This window comes from Lepus europaeus, chromosome X, assembly GCF_033115175.1.
Source record: "Lepus europaeus isolate LE1 chromosome X, mLepTim1.pri, whole genome shotgun sequence".
NCBI lineage: Eukaryota > Metazoa > Chordata > Mammalia > Lagomorpha > Leporidae > Lepus > Lepus europaeus.
Window position 1 is genome coordinate 104155018 of NC_084850.1, and position 19757 is coordinate 104174774.

At 46.7% G+C, this 19757-nt stretch overlaps 1 protein-coding gene across 1 annotated transcript in view; it reads left to right on the forward strand.

The window, feature by feature from the left end:
• DIPK2B (divergent protein kinase domain 2B) overlaps positions 1 to 19757 on the forward strand; it is a 40321-nt gene that overhangs the window by 5054 nt on the left and 15510 nt on the right. Inside the window, exon 2 of the mRNA XM_062184581.1 lies at positions 2944 to 3208. Coding sequence (XP_062040565.1) covers positions 2944 to 3208 — 265 coding nt within the window. The remainder of the gene's footprint in view (positions 1 to 2943; positions 3209 to 19757) is intronic.

The following is a 19757-nucleotide window of genomic DNA, read 5'->3' on the forward strand; positions in this document are numbered from 1 at the left end:
AGAGAGAAATCTTCCATCCACTGGTTCAATCCCCAGATAGCCACAACGGCTGGGGCTGGACTAGTCTGAAGCCAGGAGCCAGGAGCTTCTTCTGGGTCTCCCATGTGGGTTCAGGGGCCCAAGAACTTGGGCCATCTTCTACTGCTTTCCCAGGCCATTAACAGGGAGCTGCCGAAACTCAAACTGGCACCCACATGGGATCCTGGCTCTGTAGGCAATGGCTTAACACACTACACCACAGTCCCAGCCCCAAAGTTAATTAATTTTTAAAAGTAATTTAGCAAACAAAAAAATTTTTAAAAAGTAATTTAGCTTATGCAAGAATCACCAATGGTTTTGTGAGACGAAAGCAAGCTTGTAAGGGGAGCAGCAGGTGATGGGCCTACAAAGAGCACGTGAACTCCACTAAAGAACTATATCCTGACAGCCTTGGGAAGATGCTGGGTGGTTCAAGGGTTTTGTGCAGAGCTAAGGGTTGGAAAAGAGGAAAGAGAGGCAAGAAAGATTTAGGAAGGCATGGCTTTAGTATTACTGTTTGACTAGATACAGCCCTAAGAAGTGTGCAAGGGAAGAGGGAATTTCATTCCAATTCTAAGGCCATCTCCCTTCTCCACACTGCCACCTGTATTGAGGGACTTGGTGAGTTTGGCCTTGATGCATACTTCCAGTCTGGGAAACTATGATCGTGCTTGTCCATCTTTTGATGCAATGAGTAACTTGGCCAGCCTCACTTCAATCTTGTCCATGATCTCAGTTCAGAAGGAAGGTTAGACAGCTGTCTTTGTTTTGTGGTTTTTCTTTCCCAAACTCTAGGATATTAACATTTTAGTGAATCAAAAAGGAGGTTCATTTTCTTACTGACATTCTGCTATTCAATAGTGTGAATGATCAAGGTTGTAAGAATATGCATTTTTTTCCATTCAGTGCAATAAATACATCACCGTTTTGAATGGAAGAGGCCTGGAAACCTGTTTTGTTGTTGTTGTTGTTGTTGTTGTTGTTGTTGTTGTTGTTGTTTGTCTCAGTCCTCTGAGAATGCCCTGAGCCTTCACTGAACTTGCCCAGCCATTTATTTTGGGTCACCTTCCAAGTCAGTGCTGTCATTTTAGCAGAGCCTCCTCAGGAGATGGCGACAGAAAAAAGGACAACGAGCTTGTCCCACAGGGCAGGAAGTCTCTCCCACACCACTCCCACCAAATGGAAAAGCAGGAGCCCTAAGATATGTCCTCCTCTTGCCTCAGGCAAGTCACATACACGGCTGGCCTTCAACTGTCTCATCCTCCAAACAGGATGGGGACAAAATGATCTTTAAGGACCTGTCAGTCTTAATGCCTAATAATGTCATCAATCTGTTGCCATGAGCTGATTCCTAATATGGATGATGGAGGACTAAGCAATGGCAAAGTGACGCAGATTGTAAACTGTGGAACCTGGAATGCCGCTTCCTCCAAATCCTGGTCATGTGACCTTGAGCAAATGATGTAACTACTGTGCCTCAGTTTCCTCAGCTGTACTCATATAGTCAATAACAGTATCAGCTGAATGGATTAAATGAATAACTATACATAAAGTGTTTAGAAAGTGACTGGCACACATAAGTGTTTCATGTATGTGTGTTATGATCAGCATTACCAAAAAGAGCCAGTTGGCTATAAATTTTTAATCCCAGGCCCTTGGGAGTGTTGAAAGTCCATGAGCAGCCTGGAGTTCTAGAACAGTCCTCAGGGATTCAGAGGCCTGGGCCCTCCACCTCCCGGGACAAAGTCCCTTGACCTCTTTGCCTTTGTAAGAATTTGTGTGACTTTCTCTGCCACCCAAACAGTAAGAAAAGCTTGTGGTCTCTTGAGGTAAAACTTTACCATGCAAGTGAGAAACCAAAACAATCCAGGGTTGGAGGCTCATCAGAATGCTAGTTCTTCCAAAATTCATTATCATAGGGTGGTCCCATAATGCCTAGCAATAAGAATTTAAAGATTCTTATTTAGATTAAATATAGAACATATCTCAGCTGATTTTCATTTGCAGTGTGACCCTCAATTATTAATAATAATGAAGGTAAACTTTGCTTGGGTAATTTTTCATACCTACATCCAAAGGAAATTTAACATTCTTCCCTAATGGAAATGTCAGCACACAGCTGGAGAAATAACTCCGGAGAAAAGGGTCAATGTGGGGTCTAGGAAATCAGTAGATGATGATAGGCCATTGCCGCCCCCCGGGGGGATTAAAGACCAACCAGGCCATTATGGAGAATTACAGAATTTGAATTTGGTCACCATTTAACAGTCCCAGTTACCTGAGACTTGATTGGCACTGAGGACTGAAATATTTAAACAAAAAACAAACCTGATGGGGCTCTCTAGGGTTGGATGTGGAACGGCAGTGGTCTCTCCAATGCAGACCCGAGACCCTCTTCAAGAACCCAGGCTGGGTCTGGGTTCCAAAGGCCCAGGCAGTGGTCAGAGGGCAGATGACTTTGGAAACCAGCATAGGGAAGGGGACAGACGAGGGAGTTCGTTGACAGAGAACACAAGGTTCATGCACCTGCTTGGCATTGTACGGTCAGACCTTGGGCAAGATACTGAAGTCTCAGCTTACACACCTGAGAAGTATGGGTGGGGCATTAGGAGAATCAGAAGCCATTATCAGCCCATGGACTACAAATTCAGAAAGCCTGGCTGGTTTCCGAGTCAGCTGCAGGAAGATGGTAAAGTCTGTGTTGGACCCATACTTCCCTCCCCTTTTCTGTCATTACATGTGTGAGTACACTTCCCCAAGCTTCAGGAAGCAAAACCAGGTTTCTCACACAAAGATGTAGGAGCGTTGTAGGCTAAAGAGGAGAAATGGGTCAAGCAAGCTCTTGTCCCCAGTCTCCCTGTCCCTGGGCTCTGCTGGCCTCCAGCTCACAGGCCAATCCTGTGAACAGAGCTGTTCTTCCAACAGGTTTGATGACTCGCTGGCTTCCCACCTTGGACTTTCTCCTGCCCACTTGCCTTCCTACGCTGCGAATTACTCGGATGATTCCAAAACCTGGCGCCCTGTGGAGATCTTCAGGCTGCTCGACAAATACCAAAACGAGATCTCAGACAGGAGGATCTGTGCCTCTGCCTCAGCCCCCAAAACCTGCAGCATCGAGCGGGTCCTGCGCAAAACAGGGAGGTTCCAGAAATGGCTGCAGGCCAAGCGCCTAACACCGGACCTGGTGCAGGTGAGTGTGCGGCCTATGGGGAGTGGGGTGAGGGAGGAAATCCCTTCCCAACTCACATCTCAGCCTGGTCTAAGGTCTGACAAAAACCTATAAAACACAGAGTCCTTGTGACAAGACAGGAGCTGAACAGCGCTTACTTGTAAGGAGCTGTCCTTTTGTCATCTTCCACTCGCTCGCTCTCTCTTTCATGTGACTCTAAGTGACTATTTGAGAAACAGTTCCTGGCTGTCACCTCTGGTCTGAAGATCTGGCAGGATGACTCTTTTTTTTTTTTTAAAGATTTGTTTATTTTGAAAGTCGGAGTTGCACAGACAGAGAAGGAGAGACAGAGAGAGAGGTCTTCCATCCGCTGGCTCACTCCCCAACTGGCCACAACAGTCAGAGCTGTGCCGATCTGAAGCCAGGAGCCAGGAGCTTCTTCCAGGTCTCCCACGTGGGTGCAGGGGCCCAAGGACTTGGGCCATCTTCTACTGCTTTCCCAGGCCACAGCAGAGAGCTGGATCAGAAGTGAAGCAGCCAGGTCTTGAACCGGCGCCTATATGGGATGTCAGCAATGCAGGCGGCAGCTCTACCCCCCACACCACAGCGCTGGCTCCCAGAATGGCTCTTACCAGCAAATCCCCTCCCCTCCCCAAGCAGGGCCTAACTCACCTGCAACTTTCTCCCGGCAACCTTCGCCAACGCCCAGGAAGGAGAGTACCCTAAGTCTTTACCTTTCTCTGTATATGCATTCACTGGTTCTGTTTCTCTGGAGACTCTGACTGACACATGTGGGAACTGCTTTGAAAGCAGGATGAGTCAAGTTACTGGTGACAGGGCCATCATCTGACACGGAGGAAAACTGAGCTTGCCAATGCGATCCTTTTGCAGTCTGAATTCTACAGATTTCCAGGCATTGAGCAGGCACAGAATGTACTAACGGAAGTCATGGCACACCCAGGCTGGCGAGGTGATGACGGAATCCAACAAGAGGGTCTTGGAGGTGGTACAGGAGAAAGGAAGCAGAGACTCAGGTGGAAGAACCCTGTGGCACTGCAGAAGCAGGGGACAGAAGACAGATACGAAGGCCTACACCATGGCCAATGGCCCAGGTGTAATTCCTGTGCCTCTCTCTGTGCTGCACACCACAGACCCAGCACACGCCGGCCTGGGTTCCTGCCATATGCCTTTTTTTTTTTTTAATTTCTTTTCTTTTTCTTTTTCTTTTTTTTTTTTTTTTTTTTGACAGGCAGCGTTAGACAGTGAGAGAGAGAGACAGAGAGAAAGGTCTTCCTTTGCCGTTGGTTCACCCTCCAAGTGGCCGCTACGGCCAGCGTGTTGCAGCCGGCACGCTGTGCCGATCCGAAGCCAGGAGCCAGGTGCTTCTCCTGGTCTCCCATGTGGGTACAGGGCCCAAGCACTTGGGCCATCGTGCACTGCACTCCCGGGCCGCAGCAGAGAGCTGGACTGGAAAAGGGGCAACCAGGACAGAATCCGGCTCCCCGACCGGGACTAGAACCCAGGATGCCGGCACTGCAGGCGGAGGATTAGCCAAGTGAGCCGCGGCGCTGGCCTGCCATATGCCTTTTATAGGCTGGCCACAACTAGTGCGAAGACATGGGAAGGCTCAATAGGAGACCTTCTCTGCTCTGCCTCAAATATGTGTTCAGGAACAAATAAACATCCCCAGAAAGAGCAAAACAAGGGAGACAAGGGATTATTTCAGGAGCACTTGAAAAAATCTAGTCATCTCTTCTTGCCCCTTTCATCGTCAAAGCCCACACTGAAAGCACAGTCCCTCAAGTCCACAATATCGGGATCTGGGACCTGGACAGCCCCGTACAACTTCCAGGTGTACAGACGCACTTGAGATTGCACACTAGGTAGCTAAATTGGCCTTGGGCTTTGAGCTAAGGAAAACTCTCACTTTCTCTTGCCTTCTAGACACTTCCATAATGACAATACAGTGGGAATGTTCCCAAGGGGGCTGACAAGTCCATAGCAACCTGCTGGCTAAATGTAGACACTGGGGTGTAGGGAAAAGATCCCCCTGGCCTAGAAACTGGTTGAGTGCTGCATCTGCCACCAAACATTGTGACAGAATGAGGACAAGGAGCAGGAAGAACAGGGAGCTTCTGGTTCCTGTTTATCCATTCTACAAGTTTCATCAACTGCCCTGCATCCTGAGTATTCTGGGACTAGTCAGATGCAAACTCCACCCCCAGGAGCCTATGGCTCCATGGTGGAGACAGACTAGAGCACAAAACAAAGTGGTTGATGTAGAATGAACTCTACCCAGGGACAAGGCAGAGACTACTGACTGGAGTCCTTCTCTCACTAACTAATTGACCTTGGACTAGCCCAGGAGTTCCCCACTGTACTCTGACATTTCTCCTGGAAAAAATGGGGGAGATCTGGATGATCTCAAAGACCCTTCCAGAAGCGCTGACGTTTGGTAACCCGATATGACTTAGCTTCGTTTATTTAGCAAATAGTGACCAGATGTCTACTATTACCGAGTATTTTCTTGGACACCTTGATTTTTCTTGTTTCTCAAGTGGCAGCAAGTGGCACCTGCTCTGCCCAATTAATTCGTCCTAATGGATTCACAGATATGAGGCTGCTTTAGAAAAAGTCTATTGCTATAGAAATCAACAGCAGGACCCTTGTAAGAAGTGGTCCCTTTCCTTTAATTTGTTGTGCTAAATTTTGCTCTACCAATTTTGTCATCTTGTGTCACATGCAGCTAAATAAGCTCTCATTCTTTCTGTCCAAGTAGCATCCATGAACAGAACCCTGTTAAGATACAGCGCAAAGCAATACCATTTTCAATTTACCTTGGTCTTCCCCTAAACTGTCTTCGCACCTCCATCACAGAATTCTCTCTTCCTTGTAAAAACAGGAAAATAGCAGCAGTCATTTTACAGATTCTGAACAAACCCTATTCTTCGTCCATCCACCAAATTCAAGGTCATTATTAGCACATTTTGGCACAGTCTTTTCCCTCTCTTGCCCTCCTTTTCACAGACCTTTCACGCTTAGGATTCCACAGCCTGCCCACGGGGCTCAGCCAACTCTTTCCTACTCTCGGGCCTCATCTAGGCAGCGCCTAAACTCCTATTCTTTGCTTCTTGCAAAACACACCTATTAGAAAGCTTCAAACGGATTTGTTTCCATCAAAGCTGGTAAGATAAAATAGTCACCTATCTACCAAAGAGAATCAAAAACATGAGTTCAAATAAAAAAATTTGTACATGAAAGTAGATAACAGCATTATTCATATTAGTCAAAAGGTGGAAGCAACCCAATGTCCACCAACTGATGAGTGGGTAAACAAAGTGTGATCCATCCATACGATGGAATATTATTTAGCCATAAAAAGGAATGAAGCATTGATATATGTTACAACATGAAAGAAGCTTGAAAACATGCTTAGTAAAGTAACCCAGACACCAAAAAAACCCATCTATTGTGTGATTGCCTTTATATGAAATGTTTAAAATAGGCAAACCCACACACACATAAAGTAGATCTATGGTTTCTAGGAGCGGGAGGGGTAGGGAGAAAGGGGAGTAACTACTTAATGGGTTCAAGGTTTCTTTTGGGGGTGATGTGAAGTTGGAATTAGATAGTGGCAATGGCTCTACCACCTTGTGCATGTACCAAACATCACTGAGTTGTGCACTTTAAAATGGTTTCAATGGTGGAATGGATGCTATGTGAATTTTAACTCCATTAGAAAAGGAAGAGTAAGCCATAAACAAAAACTTCCCCTATCCAGTGACTTCCTTCTCTCACAACCAATCTAATCATCTCATGCATGCTCAGAGGCTAACAGCTAAGAGCATCGCACTGTTAGCTCTCCAAGAAACCATCTGTGGGCAAAGCCACTATTACAATGCTCCCACTAGCCAGCCTATCCCATGCCTATGTCAGACCTTCTACTCCAGCTGGCCTTCCATGGCCATGGGCACTGCAGCCAAGCATTCAACCAGCCATGGACAGACTTGTTTTTCTTATTCTCCAAACAATACAGTATAACAACAATTTATATGGAATTCACATTGTACTCGGCGTTGTGATCTAGAGTTGATTTAAAACATACATACATATGCAATTTGATATCAGGGACTTGAGTTATGTGTGGATTTCAGTTTCCATGGGGGTCCTGGAAGCAAACCCCTGTGGATAGTAGGGGCCGATTGTATATCCTCACTCTTTCCCCGCCCCCCCCCCCCCCGAACCAGCCCCGAACCCTTCTCAGCAGCGGCCATTTGTTCTAGACGTAGCTGCGCAGCTCTGCCCTATATTTCTGATAACCCTTCCGACATAAGTCCTAACTTGCCATTTGGAAACCATGCTCTTTTTTCTACTCGCGTGAGACTTTCAGGAGCCAATTCGAGAGCCATTCGGCGCTGGATGTAGGGAGACCTGCGTCACCCTTCAACTCATACCAAATGGCCCAACCCCCGCCAGCCCCTGGGATTCTCTTGGCACGTGCCTTAAGTGGGGTTTCCTTGAGTTCCTCAAGAGCCACTTTCCCACAGGGATCGGAGCCAGAGCTCTCACTTGCGCACATCTGCGTGTGGGGCAGAAGGGGGTGGAAAGAGGCCACCAGGAACTCACAACTCACAGGCTTTGCTTAGGGGACCAGCAAGGCACAGATGAAGGAGAAAAAAAAAATCAAAGAAATGAAAGTAAACTGAAGGGAGGAGGAACTGGACTGGTTCGGGAGCGTCAGAACTTGGACTTCAGTCCTGTTTCTAAGTAAGAACTTGGATGAAATAGCCCAGGGCCAAATGCAGCTTTGTGCTGAGGCCACGCTCCCTGGAGCCACAGGCAGCAAGTGCTACAGCCGGGGCTGGCAAGGAGGGCGACAGGACTGAGAATGAGAAAGAGGGGGAAACAAGGCAGTGTGTGTGTGTGTGCGTGTGTGTGTGTGTGTGTGTGTGGCACTAAGGCTAATAAAACGGCGACTTCCCTCCTCTAAAAGCGGCATTGTTCGGATGGGAATGTCCCACAGCCGAAATTGCTAGCCCACAAAGAGAAGCACTGCCAAGAACACCACGCAGAGTTTACCACGATGTGCTTGTCCGCAAAACCACAAAGAAAGCTCTGACTGCTACTATGTCAAGCACAGAGACGCCACGGCCCTAGGCAGCACATGGCTAATCAGAGGAAAACACATATCGTCCATCCTGTCCCCGTCCCCTGCCAGCCCTCGCTCCCATCCCCAGTCCCCTCAACTATACCCTGATATGCTTCTAACATTGTTCTAAACACACACCGCCTTGCTTCCTTCATCCAACGAAGAGTAGACTAGATGGCCGCCGAGCCTTTTCTCCCACTAGATGGCGGTATAGAGCGTTCAAGCAGCTTTGTTTAAACAAGGACGGTTGGCGATTTCACTTCTCCATTCTTTTTTTTTAATAGAATAAGAAAAATAAGCAAACTAACCACAATGCGTTTTTATCATTTAAGTAAAATCTACATTTAGATGGAACTACTAAGCAAGCGACATGCACTTTCACTTAAATTTAACTCAAAAATATTTAGGAGTGTTTACGGGACCCATGCAGGATGTAGGCGTTTCCAGACAAGGTCCCTGCCCTCTGGGAGGGCACACCCCAGTGAGGGTGACAGGCCGTATATGACTGTTTCTGGGAAAATAAAGCCTGTGACAAAGTGTTTTGATGACGATGGAAGTTTTCTATTGTATCCACAGCTGGTTTCCGGTTATAAATATTTTAATCCCTCAAAGGGCACCAGGTCAAAGGCCCTTCAAAAAAATTGTATCTTTTAAAAAAATATATAATGTTACTCTGTTGATGCTGAAACAGAGAAACAGCTGTCTGGTGGCTGTATCATTGTCACACTTACGAACATTGGAGACTAAGAGAAAAGGATTGCTAATGCAAAAGGAAACTTGCCGCGACTGTGCCTGTGTGGTCCTTCGACTGACTGGTCTGCGGGAAGCAGAGACCCTTCAGAGGTAGCCGTGACTATGCGATCACGAGGCATCATTTCCCCTGACCCTTGGAAAGTAGTCACTCTGCCTTGTTTGTTGCCCAGGGGAGCTTGGGAGCCATCTGGAAAGATCTGTGTGGTAAATGCCAACCCCCTGCAGACAATTTCCTCTTCCCAATCACAGAACTGTTGGGAGCTGAAACATCTAAGATTGTGCATCATAGAATTTGTTTGGAATTAGAACCACTGTGTTTGTGGCGAAGAGGTTATTTAGGATAATAGACGCTAACTTGTTAATTTCCTGGTCTCCATTGTATCACAAACTTACAGAGAAAGGGACTAATAGATCACCCAGTCTGTCCACTAAAATGACCCCTACCTCATTCTTCATGGATCTCATGGAAGAAGTCCGGAACAGTCATGAAGGCACACCATCCAAAGCGGGCTTTACCCATGGGGGTCTCAGCTTTCCCCATAGATGTCAGCCAGCCAAACCCCTTTTGAAAGAAATCAAGCCATTCTTTGCTCTTGCCAGGAAATTCTTCCTTTGATATCTCACCCTTCCAATTCTGATGGACGGTAGCCTCCCCTTATCTGCAGTTTGGCTTTCCCATGGTTTCATTTACCCACAGGCATCCATGGTCTGATAACAATACACGGAGAATTCCAGAAATAAATAATGTGTAAGTTTCAAGTAACTTGTATTACGGTTTATGGTTATAATTATTCTACTTTACAATTAGTTATTGTTGTTAATCTCCTACTGTGCTTAGTTTATGAATTAAACTGGGCCATGGGGGCATATGTATATGTATAGCAAGCCCATGGTACATATAGGGTTTGGTACGAGTAGTTTCAGGCACCCACAGAACATCTTGGAATGCCCTGAACCATATTCCCTACAGATAAGGGGGGGGGGGGGCGCTACTGACCTATGGAACAAGTGTTTTTGCTGTAAGTGTGTCTTGGCTCAGAGGCCTCCCGTCTGGATCAGCTGTGTCCCTGTGTACATTCACACAAACTCAGGTCAGCAGAGGTTAAACTGTATTATAAATACCTATTGTCACTTGGAAGAATTAATGATAGAACTAATTAATTAGTTCTGGTTATGCTGCTTATGTTTTGAAAGCTGTTTACTAGACCAGAAAATTCCTTAATAAATTTTTCTAGAGATTTAGAAACTATTTTCTCTAGTCAAAAGTAATAGCATCAGACATGAACAATAAAGAGGGGAAACATATCCTACCAAACAAGGAACTTAAAAACAGTGTCTTTCGAATCACAGAACAAATAAGTGAAATTGTACTTATAGCAAGAAAATAGCAGCGATAAAAACTCTATTTCTCCAATCTATGATTCATCACTGCTCAGAGGAAAGTTGGAAATCAACTCAGTGTTTTTGTGAGGCAGCTGTCAATACAACTTCGGTCATTTGGAGGAATAATACAAAAGGTTATAAAAATCCATGTTGGGGCCAGCATTGAGTCATAGCAGGTTAAGCTGCCACCTGCAACACTGGCATCCTATTTGAGAGCTGGTTTGGGACCCAGTTGCTCCACTTGCAATCCAGCTCCCTGTTAATGCATCCGGGAAAGCAGTGGAAGATGGCCCAAGTGCTTGGGCCCCTGTACCCAATGTGGAACATCCAGATGAAACTCCTGGCTCATGGCTTCAGCCTGGCCCTACTCTGGCTGTTGCAGCCATCTGGGGAGTGATCCACTGTTGGGGTCTTAAGCCTGAGGCTGGCCCCTGACCAGCAGGGAACAGTACAAGCACTCCTAGACAAGGCGAATGGGAAAGGTAAGGTCGACAGGTCAAGAGCACAGCAAGCACCCATGAGTTCTGTCGAAGCAGGAACTACTTTATTGAGGAAGTGTACAGGCTTATAAGGCTTACAAAAAGACATGCGCAGCAGGGGAACCAATCAGCGAAAAGGTCATGCAGGCGTGGGTGGACCACGCACAGGGGCATCTTAAGCAAAGTATAGGGATCATGCACTGTCCACGTGTCCGGAACTAAATCGGACCTATCCCTGCTGGTGGTCTGATCTTACATGGCTTAACCACAGCAGCCACAGACACGCCCCTCAAACATCCGCCAGGCGCCATATTGTAATGGAGGTTTTAGGCAATGCTCAATAAACCACCAGACAGAAGATCTCTCTCTCTCCTTCTTCCCTCAACTCTGCCTTTCAAATAAAAAAAATTTTTTTGAAAATGCACAATAATTTGGTCATAACTCAGGGCCATGTATAGCAGTAATAATTTTTCCAATTGTGCTAGCTCTTATCTTCTGAGGATTACCAAGAGTTCTACAGAAGGCATGATTTGTAAACCTTTTTTGAGAATTAAGTAAGGAAAAAGTATATTTATTCCCTGTTTATATATGAGAGCAGACCACAGAGATACATATTGTATATTGTTAAAGATCAAAACAGAACTATAGACAGTGAATTACACATATATAATACATTCTTGGAGTCGAAGTAAACTTAAAAACTCACCAATTCGAACTTGAAATGTTTGCATCTTTTCTGGGAAGGAAAGGATCAGTCATCCCACAGGCAATTGAGACATGCTACCTTCAGAAACAGCCTGTGCCTTCTGAGGCCAGAACAGATCATAGGAAAGTACATGTCAGATGGGTGCTCTTATAGCTCTCACGCAACATAAATTATTTTTCTTCCTTGCAGTTATACAGTTTACGTGTGACATTTCCCATCCCCATGCATTCACCTCCTAAATCCTGGCTTCCCGTGTCTAAACATTCCCAAGTCCCTTTCCGATACTGAAGCACATTAAGTATTATGTCAGCCAAAGCACTGTCTATGACTAGATTTTGCTTTGCTTCTTAGTGAATCCATACTCTAGCTTGTTGATTCTGCTACTTACCATAGCATGATGCTATCAACCCAAGTACATATCATCTTCAGTTTTGGTGAACAGCTTTTGTTTATGTCCTCATCATTAATAAAAATAACAATAGAATGATCAACAAAAGAGGAACAAAGATAAAGGTTTATTTCCCTATGCAGATTAACCCACTAACTGGTAGGTAAACTCAGTTAACCATTGACTAAACATTGTAATTTTCTATGCAGCCAGAAATCTTACTTCTCCATCTCCTTTACAGCATTATCACAAGAATCACTGTTGACTGTCTCGCTGAAATCTGCTGTATTTCTTGAATTAGAAATTAACCAGGCCAGGCCAGCGTCGCGGCTCACTAGGCTAATCCTCCGCCTGTGGCACCGGTACCCCGGGTTCTAGTCCCAGTTGGGGCGCTGGGTTCTCTCCCTGTTGCTCCTCTTCCAGTCCAGCTCTCTGCTGTGGCCCAGGAGTGCAGTGGAGGATGGCCCAGGTCCTTGGGCCCTGCACCCCATGGGAGACCAGGAGGAAGCATCTGGCTCCTGGCTTTGGATCGGTGCAGCGGTGCAGCGCACCGGCCGTAGCGGCAACTTTGGGGGTGAACCAACGGAAAAAGGAAGACCTTTCTCTCTGTCTCTCGCGCTCACTGTCTAACTCTGCCTGTCAAAAAAAAAAAAAAAAAAAGAACTGGGCCCACAACATGGGCTACTGCACCCATTAAGAAAAAAAAAGAAACAAACAAACAAATTAACCAGGCCACAGAGTGAAAGTTAAACTACTTAGTGTGGAATGATTTGATTAAAAGAACCAGTGACTCCTTAGGATCAACATCTCTTCTAGAGGTTCAGCGGGCATAGTAGTACCCCGTTCTAGAATAGTTCCTATGATCCAAGAGCAGCCCATTAATCACCAGTTTGTGGAATCCACTCTGTTGTGAATATCGGAAACAGATTTTCACGTCTTCTCTCAGCATTCGCTGTCCACGATTCAGCACCATTATTTGCAAGGTCTCTGGGAATCTCCCAGGCTGGGGAACTCGCTCAGACAGTGAAGGCTTCCTTCATCCGGGCTGGCTTTGTATTAAAGCAACTATTAGAAATGAAACTTGGGCTTTCATTTTGCTAGCCACCAAAATTCTCCCCATGGCCCTATTCCAACAAGTTTGTTTTCTTCTTTTTCCTCTGTACTTTGTAAAATATAGCTATTTCCAGGATTTTTAATTGTAGTATAAATTGCATACATAAATCTTTTTTAAACGATTTTTTTTTCTATTTATTTATTTGGCAGGTAGTTATAGACAGTGAGAGAGAGACAGAGAAAGGTCTTCCTTCCGTTGGTTCACTCCCCAAATGGCCACTACAGCTGACGCTGCACCGATCCGAAGCCAGGAGCCAGGTGCTTCTTCCTGGTCTCCCACATGGGTGCAGGGGCCCAAACACTTGGGCCATCCTCCACTGCCCTCCCAGGCCACAACAAGAGCTGGACTGGGAGAGAAGCAAGCGGGACTAGAACCCGGTGCCCATATGGGATGCTGGCACCACAGGCGGAGGATTAACCAAGTGAGCCACAGCGCCAGCCCCGCATACATAAATCTTAAGTGTTGTAACCAGATAAATTTCTACACATGTTCACTAATGACCACCATCCATATCAAGATACCGGACAGTTCTGGCCTCTCCGAAGGCTCTTCTGTATCCCTTTCCAAAATAGTCACCCTTCTCGGGTCACTGACCTTCCGGGTTGGTTCGGAAGTCCTCGAGCTTTAGCATGGAAAGGCCCACACCCAAAGCCAACCAGAGCCTCAGTCCCAGGCCAGTCAGAAGGGTTGGTCACCCTACACCCGCCCTAAGGTAGCTACTATTCCGACCTAAATCATCATGGATTAGTTTTGCTTGTTTGTAAGTTTCATTTAAATGGAATTATATGCTTATCAAGATATACATGCTGTGTTATTATTTATCCATGTTGCCTGAATCAGTAGTCTGTTTTCTTTTTCCTTTTCATTGCAATATAATATTCCACTGTAGGCTGATGCCACAATTTATACATTCTGCTGTTGAATATTTGGGTTATAACTAGTTTGAGCTAATGTGCGTTCAAGTACAGGGGTGACTGTGCCCACTATAAAAATTTGTAAAGTATATATAAATATATATATATATGTATATTTTAAAACCCATAAGAAAGTCAGGAATGAGGGGAATAGCTTATAACCCACCATCCAGAGACAACAACTATTGCAGACATACTGGCATTTTTCTTCATAGTTTTTTTTCCTACTAACATTTAACTTTATTAAAAATAATCTGTTTCTGTAATATTGGATATTCCTTTATGGCCTATCATTGTATCTCATGCCATCCGCCATGCCATTAATAACTTTTAAAATATTTATTTATTTATTCATTCATTTAAAAGTCCAAGTGACAGAGAGAGAGAGAGAGAGAGAGAGAGAGAGAGATCTTTCATCTGCTAGCCCACTCCCCCAGATGCCCTCAACAGCCAGGGCTAGGCTAAGCTATAGCCAGGAGCCAAGAATTCCTTCTGGGTCTCCCACATGGGTGGCAGGAACCTAAGCCCTTGGGCCATCATCCACCTGTCTCCCAGATATATTAGCACAAAGCTAGATTGAAATGCAGAGTAGCCAGCACTCAAACCAAACACTCTGATATGGGATGTAGGCCTAACAGCCTACAGCACAACATCAGCCCCTGTTAACACTTTAAATGCACATTTCATCACATGGATACATCACAATTTTACTCACTGCCATTGACTGCATTTTTTTGTTCTTTTGTTATCGTGCATAAGACTTCTTTAAAAATTTATTTATTTATTTGAAAGTCAGAGTTATACAGAGAGAGGAGAGGCAGAGAGAGAGAGAGAGAGAGAGAGAGAGAGAGGTCTTCCATCCGATGGTTCACTCCCCAATTGGCTACAACAGCCGGAGCTATGCCAATCCGAAGCCAGGAGCTTCTTCTGGGTCTCCCATGCAGGTGCAGGGGTCCAAGGACTTGGGCCAACTTCTACTGATATCCCAGGCCATAGCAGAGAGCTGGATCGGAAGTGGAGCAGCCAGGTCTCGAACCGGTGCCCATATGGGATGCCGGCACTTCAGGCAAGGGCGTTAACCCGCTGCGCCACAGCACCAGCCCCTCATGCACAAGACTTTGATGAATGTCATTTTGCAAAGTCTTTGCCTTTGTTTTATACTGTGACTTTGGGACAAATTTTTTTTCAAAATGACCACATACTGACCTTCTACCGGCCAGGCCTGTTTCGTGCATTTATCGCAGTTCATCTTTACAACCTTATAAGAGACTCCTGTTCCCATTTTCAAGGTGGAGAGTGTGAGAGTTACAGAGATGGATGATAGACCTTGCTCAAGGTCACCCTTTTGGTACTGGATTTGAACACAGGCCAGCTCCTGACTGCATAAGTCACACCCTGTAAATCCTATGCTTGGTGACTTCTCTACTTCCCTGTAGTGGTATTACTATGCCAAAGGGTGTATTCTGTGAATGCATGTTGATAAGCTGAATTTAACTCCCACCAGCAGTTTCTGGGGGTGTCCCTGTTACATGTGAGCAATAGTGTCGGCCTCTAAGATCAAGCATGTTACCTGTGGAATAAAATCGAAATTGCTCAAGCTGGTATTCAAGAGCCACACAGTGTGATCCCAACCTAGCTTGCCAGTCTTCTCGCCAGTGCAGCCATGCCTGCATCCCATATGCCAGACGTGACCTTTAGCTCTGATCCTTGCCTTGGCTCAATGCTGATCCTTCAGCTTGAAATACACTTGAAATACACTGTATTTCAAGTTTCATGCCACCTCTTCTGTGAAGCTTCCCAGACTCCCCTACTTCTCTCTCCCTGGATTCCCGTGGCACCTTGTGTATATCTCTTATACCACTTGTCATAGTGTCCCCCGTATTGAGTTTTGTGGTACCTGCGTCATTCTGCCCCACAAGAGTAGGTGTTATACCCAGTTCAATTGTCTCCAAAGAGCACCAAGGAGGCGCTACTGCTGTAAAACAAATGAGAGTTTTATTGCAGGTCCGGACCTGGGCTCTGAACCATCACCGACTCAGCGGGTCTGATTGAGAGCCCCAACTCTTAGTTAACAGGGTTTTTATAGGGTTTTCAGAGATATTCTATACATTATAGCACCATTCAGCAAATCATCTCATTTCACTGGAAATTCAAAGAACATCTCTTAAAATGGATTAGTGCATCCAGTGGCGGGAATGGACTTAGTAAAGGTGGTTGGATGGCTTTTGGGGTTGATGCTTTTCAAAATGATTGGCTAAAGCACAGAGTCCAAGCCGCTAGGGTGTACGTGCCAAACTGCAGGGTTTGGGGATGTTATCAGTCACCTTAACTTCCTGAAAAGACACCTGGAACTTCAGGTATTTCCCTGCTATCTGCTGATTGGCTGTTGCTAGGGGGACTTATTGCAAGGGGAGTTTATTTCTTTCTTCTTTTAGGAGCTTTTGGCTTAGGATTCAGGGCCCGGTCAGGCCCGAGTTACAGGATGGAGGCCCAGTCTAAAATAGCTGTGCCTTGTTGCAGGCTCAGGTCTCTCGTAGCAGAGACCCTCAGTTGCCTTTGTGACCGCCGCAGGCCCTACTCTAGAAAAGGCACCGTAGCTCATCTAAATCAGGGCCTGGACAAACTTTCGTTGAACAAATGACTTGCAACAACCTCAAGGAGGAGCTTTTCCAAGTTTCCTAACCGACAGGCATGGTCGCAGCTCTCTACTGGGCTTGTGGGAAGAACCTTCTCATTGTTTTTGGGTCTCCTTGCAATGCAGTCACAAGGGGCCACTGAGCCTGGTGACAGTCCCAAGTTTGAACTGCCAGCATCTCTTCCTTAGGGCAAAACTCACTCAGGCCACTTCAAATTGCGATCTCTGTCCGGTGCCTCGTGCGCTACTTGTTCCTACCCACTCTCTAAGAATTTGCCTGCTGTCCTCTCTCCCGAGCCCTTCCCCCACCACAGAAAGGACCTGACAGATGGGGTCCTGTGAAGCCACCCAGGCATGGTTCAGGGGAGTGGGGGCAGTAAAGTGGGGAGAGTAGATGTTGGGGTGGCACATAGAAACGAGACTCCACCTGCCAGGAGCTGCTCTCCAGTAGCAAGAGAGTGCACCCCCGGCTCCTCTCTGAGCTCTGTCTACCCTGGACAGCTCCTCACCCACAACTCTGGCCCAGAAGTGGAGGGCCCAAGCGCACCCCTCTTATCCAGGCTCTTCCCGGGACAGTAAACCTCCATGTCCCAAATGTCCACTCGGAAGTCTGGCCTCAATGAGATAGCTCAGTCAAGTCAGAGAAGGGAAAAGTCACCATGAGCCATGCAAAGACAGCCAAAGGTAATGTGGTGCTTTTGTAATGTTGCCATGTTGAACTACATTTCCCAGAATTCCTTTCCCTGTATGTTTCCGGTTCCAATGGCTCACAGAGAGATTGTACTGGCAAAGCAGTGGTCCATCGGCAGCTCCCCCATGGTGGCTTCTCTGCTGGCTCTCCTTGTTGATGCAAAGCGGCCGCTGAGCCTGCAGCGGCTCCACCTTCCTCCTCTGACTCCTGGGCTGGGTTAGCTCCATACCAAAGAACTCCAGCTTCTGCAGGATCCTGCGCCATCAAGGTTAGGGAAAATAAGAACTGATGTGGGTTCCAGCCAGGCCTCATCCGCTCCAGCTTGTGTACGAGGGCGCAATCTTGACCCCCATGGTCTCCTACTTCACGTCTGTCTTTCCTTCCCCACTGTCAGTCCTGTGGACTTCAAACTTCAACATGAAGCCTTACAGAGACCATATAGTCAGATGCTGTGACTGCATAAGGGTAAAACCGTGTAAAACTAAAAATGTGATTTTGATTCTCTGGTTGAACCCTGACTGACACAGGTGATACAACCTCAACAGAAGGGCTGAGGGGAAAAAGAAGTGTGGCAGCCCCTCTCCCCATCCAAGTATGAGAGTTTCCTTGACAATTCGGAATTCTCTCTGGGCCTTCTGGACCACAGGGCCTTTGCATAGCAGAAGTCACTGAGCTCCTATGGACCATTCTGCAAGCTTGAATGCTCAGATGAGTTGTCAGAAGCACTTGACTTATTGGCTTTTGACTGAAAAAACAAAGCAGCAGAAAAGAGGAAATCAGCAACCCATAGAAAGAAATGGCCCAGTGGAGAATTAGGACCAGCCTTAGCACACCTGAATCGAAATGACAGACCATGAAATAATGTGTTTTACTAGGCGTCAGCAGCGCTGCCTGCCCCAACCACCAGCTGAATTGCCTGCCACAATGATTATTCCATCTGGCAAAGTGAACATCGTTAGCAACCCACAAATGCTTCCGTGGCAAAGCCCTAGGGGCCCTGGAATGGAGGGAGGTGGAGGAAAGACTGAGCTTGCAGTAGGAGGAGACAGCCAGCTACCACGTCCACCAGTAGCGTGAGCCAACGTATTGGTGACCCTACGGAAGAGGGGCCATGATCACCACCAAGTGAGCCTCTGGCTGTTGAAGATTCCACAGCAAGGGGTGCAGGGAGGCGAGAGAAAGCAACCCTGACCAGGGCAATGCTACATAGGTACCACGCATGACATCATGAAGTAGTCAGCTAAGAGGTCACCTACTTAATCACAACAATGCATGGGTCCAAAAGCAGCCATTGCCTTATATCGTAATCTGGGAGCCATAGTTGCAAGGATCAGAAACCTTCTCAGACCAAAGACCATCCAAAGGGGGTTTATTGTGCTAGACGCACATCCACCCAGGCTTCCCAGGAATTAGGGAGTTGAAAAGCATCTCCTCCATCCACTTCTGTCTCTAAGGCTGTGGTTTTATTTATTTTTTTTTCTCATCTCTACTCCTTTCTGGATGTTGCTCCATGACCCCTGGGCAGCCTGGATCTCTGCATTGGCCGTGCCCCTACTCCTCCAACAGCACCTGATGTTACAGTTGTGACTGGGATTTGGGGCAGACACCTCAAGGAAGTTGAGCGTGGCGCATCAGTAGTCTGCAGACAAGGATTGGCTTATGATAGACCTCCTAGGTGCCCGCCCCCTACTAGCTGCTGTGGAAGTGACAGAAGTGTGATTATTCCAAGTTCCTGTCTACAAGGCACAGAACAGCTACAGCAAGATATCGTGCACGCAGCACAAGGCCTGTGTGGTAGACTGCACAAGGGGAAAAAAATGAAGACTGGAAGAGCCAGGAAAGCTGCTTCAGAGGAGATGTGGCTTGCACTGAGAGAGGAAGGGTGGGATAAGGAAAATGTCGGTGGTGGATCTTCTAGACAGTGAAAGGAAGTAGACTGGGCAAAGACATGGAAGTGAGAAGGTGCAATATGGTGGGAAGCAGCGAGGGTCCTGAAGCACCCTGCTGTCGTGGCAGAGAGCACGGCTGAATCCACATGGTCCTGGTGAGGCTGGAGCTGGTGGTCCAAAGCTCGGCCGGCCGCACTCTAGGCGCTGTGCGTCTCAAACTTGGCAATATCCCCAGGGACCTTGTTCATGTGCTTAGCGCAGGGGACAGCCAGCCTGGAGCAGGGTCTGGGAATTTGCATTTCTTTAAAACAATGATCTTTCCACAGAGGGGCCTGAAAGTGATACGCAGGGTGGATAGGCAAGGATCCAGAGTGAGATCAGGGAGACTTCCTGGCAAAAAGTAGGGCAGAGCCACACACACACACACACACACACACCCCAGGCTGATGAGAAAGTAGGGAGGACAGGG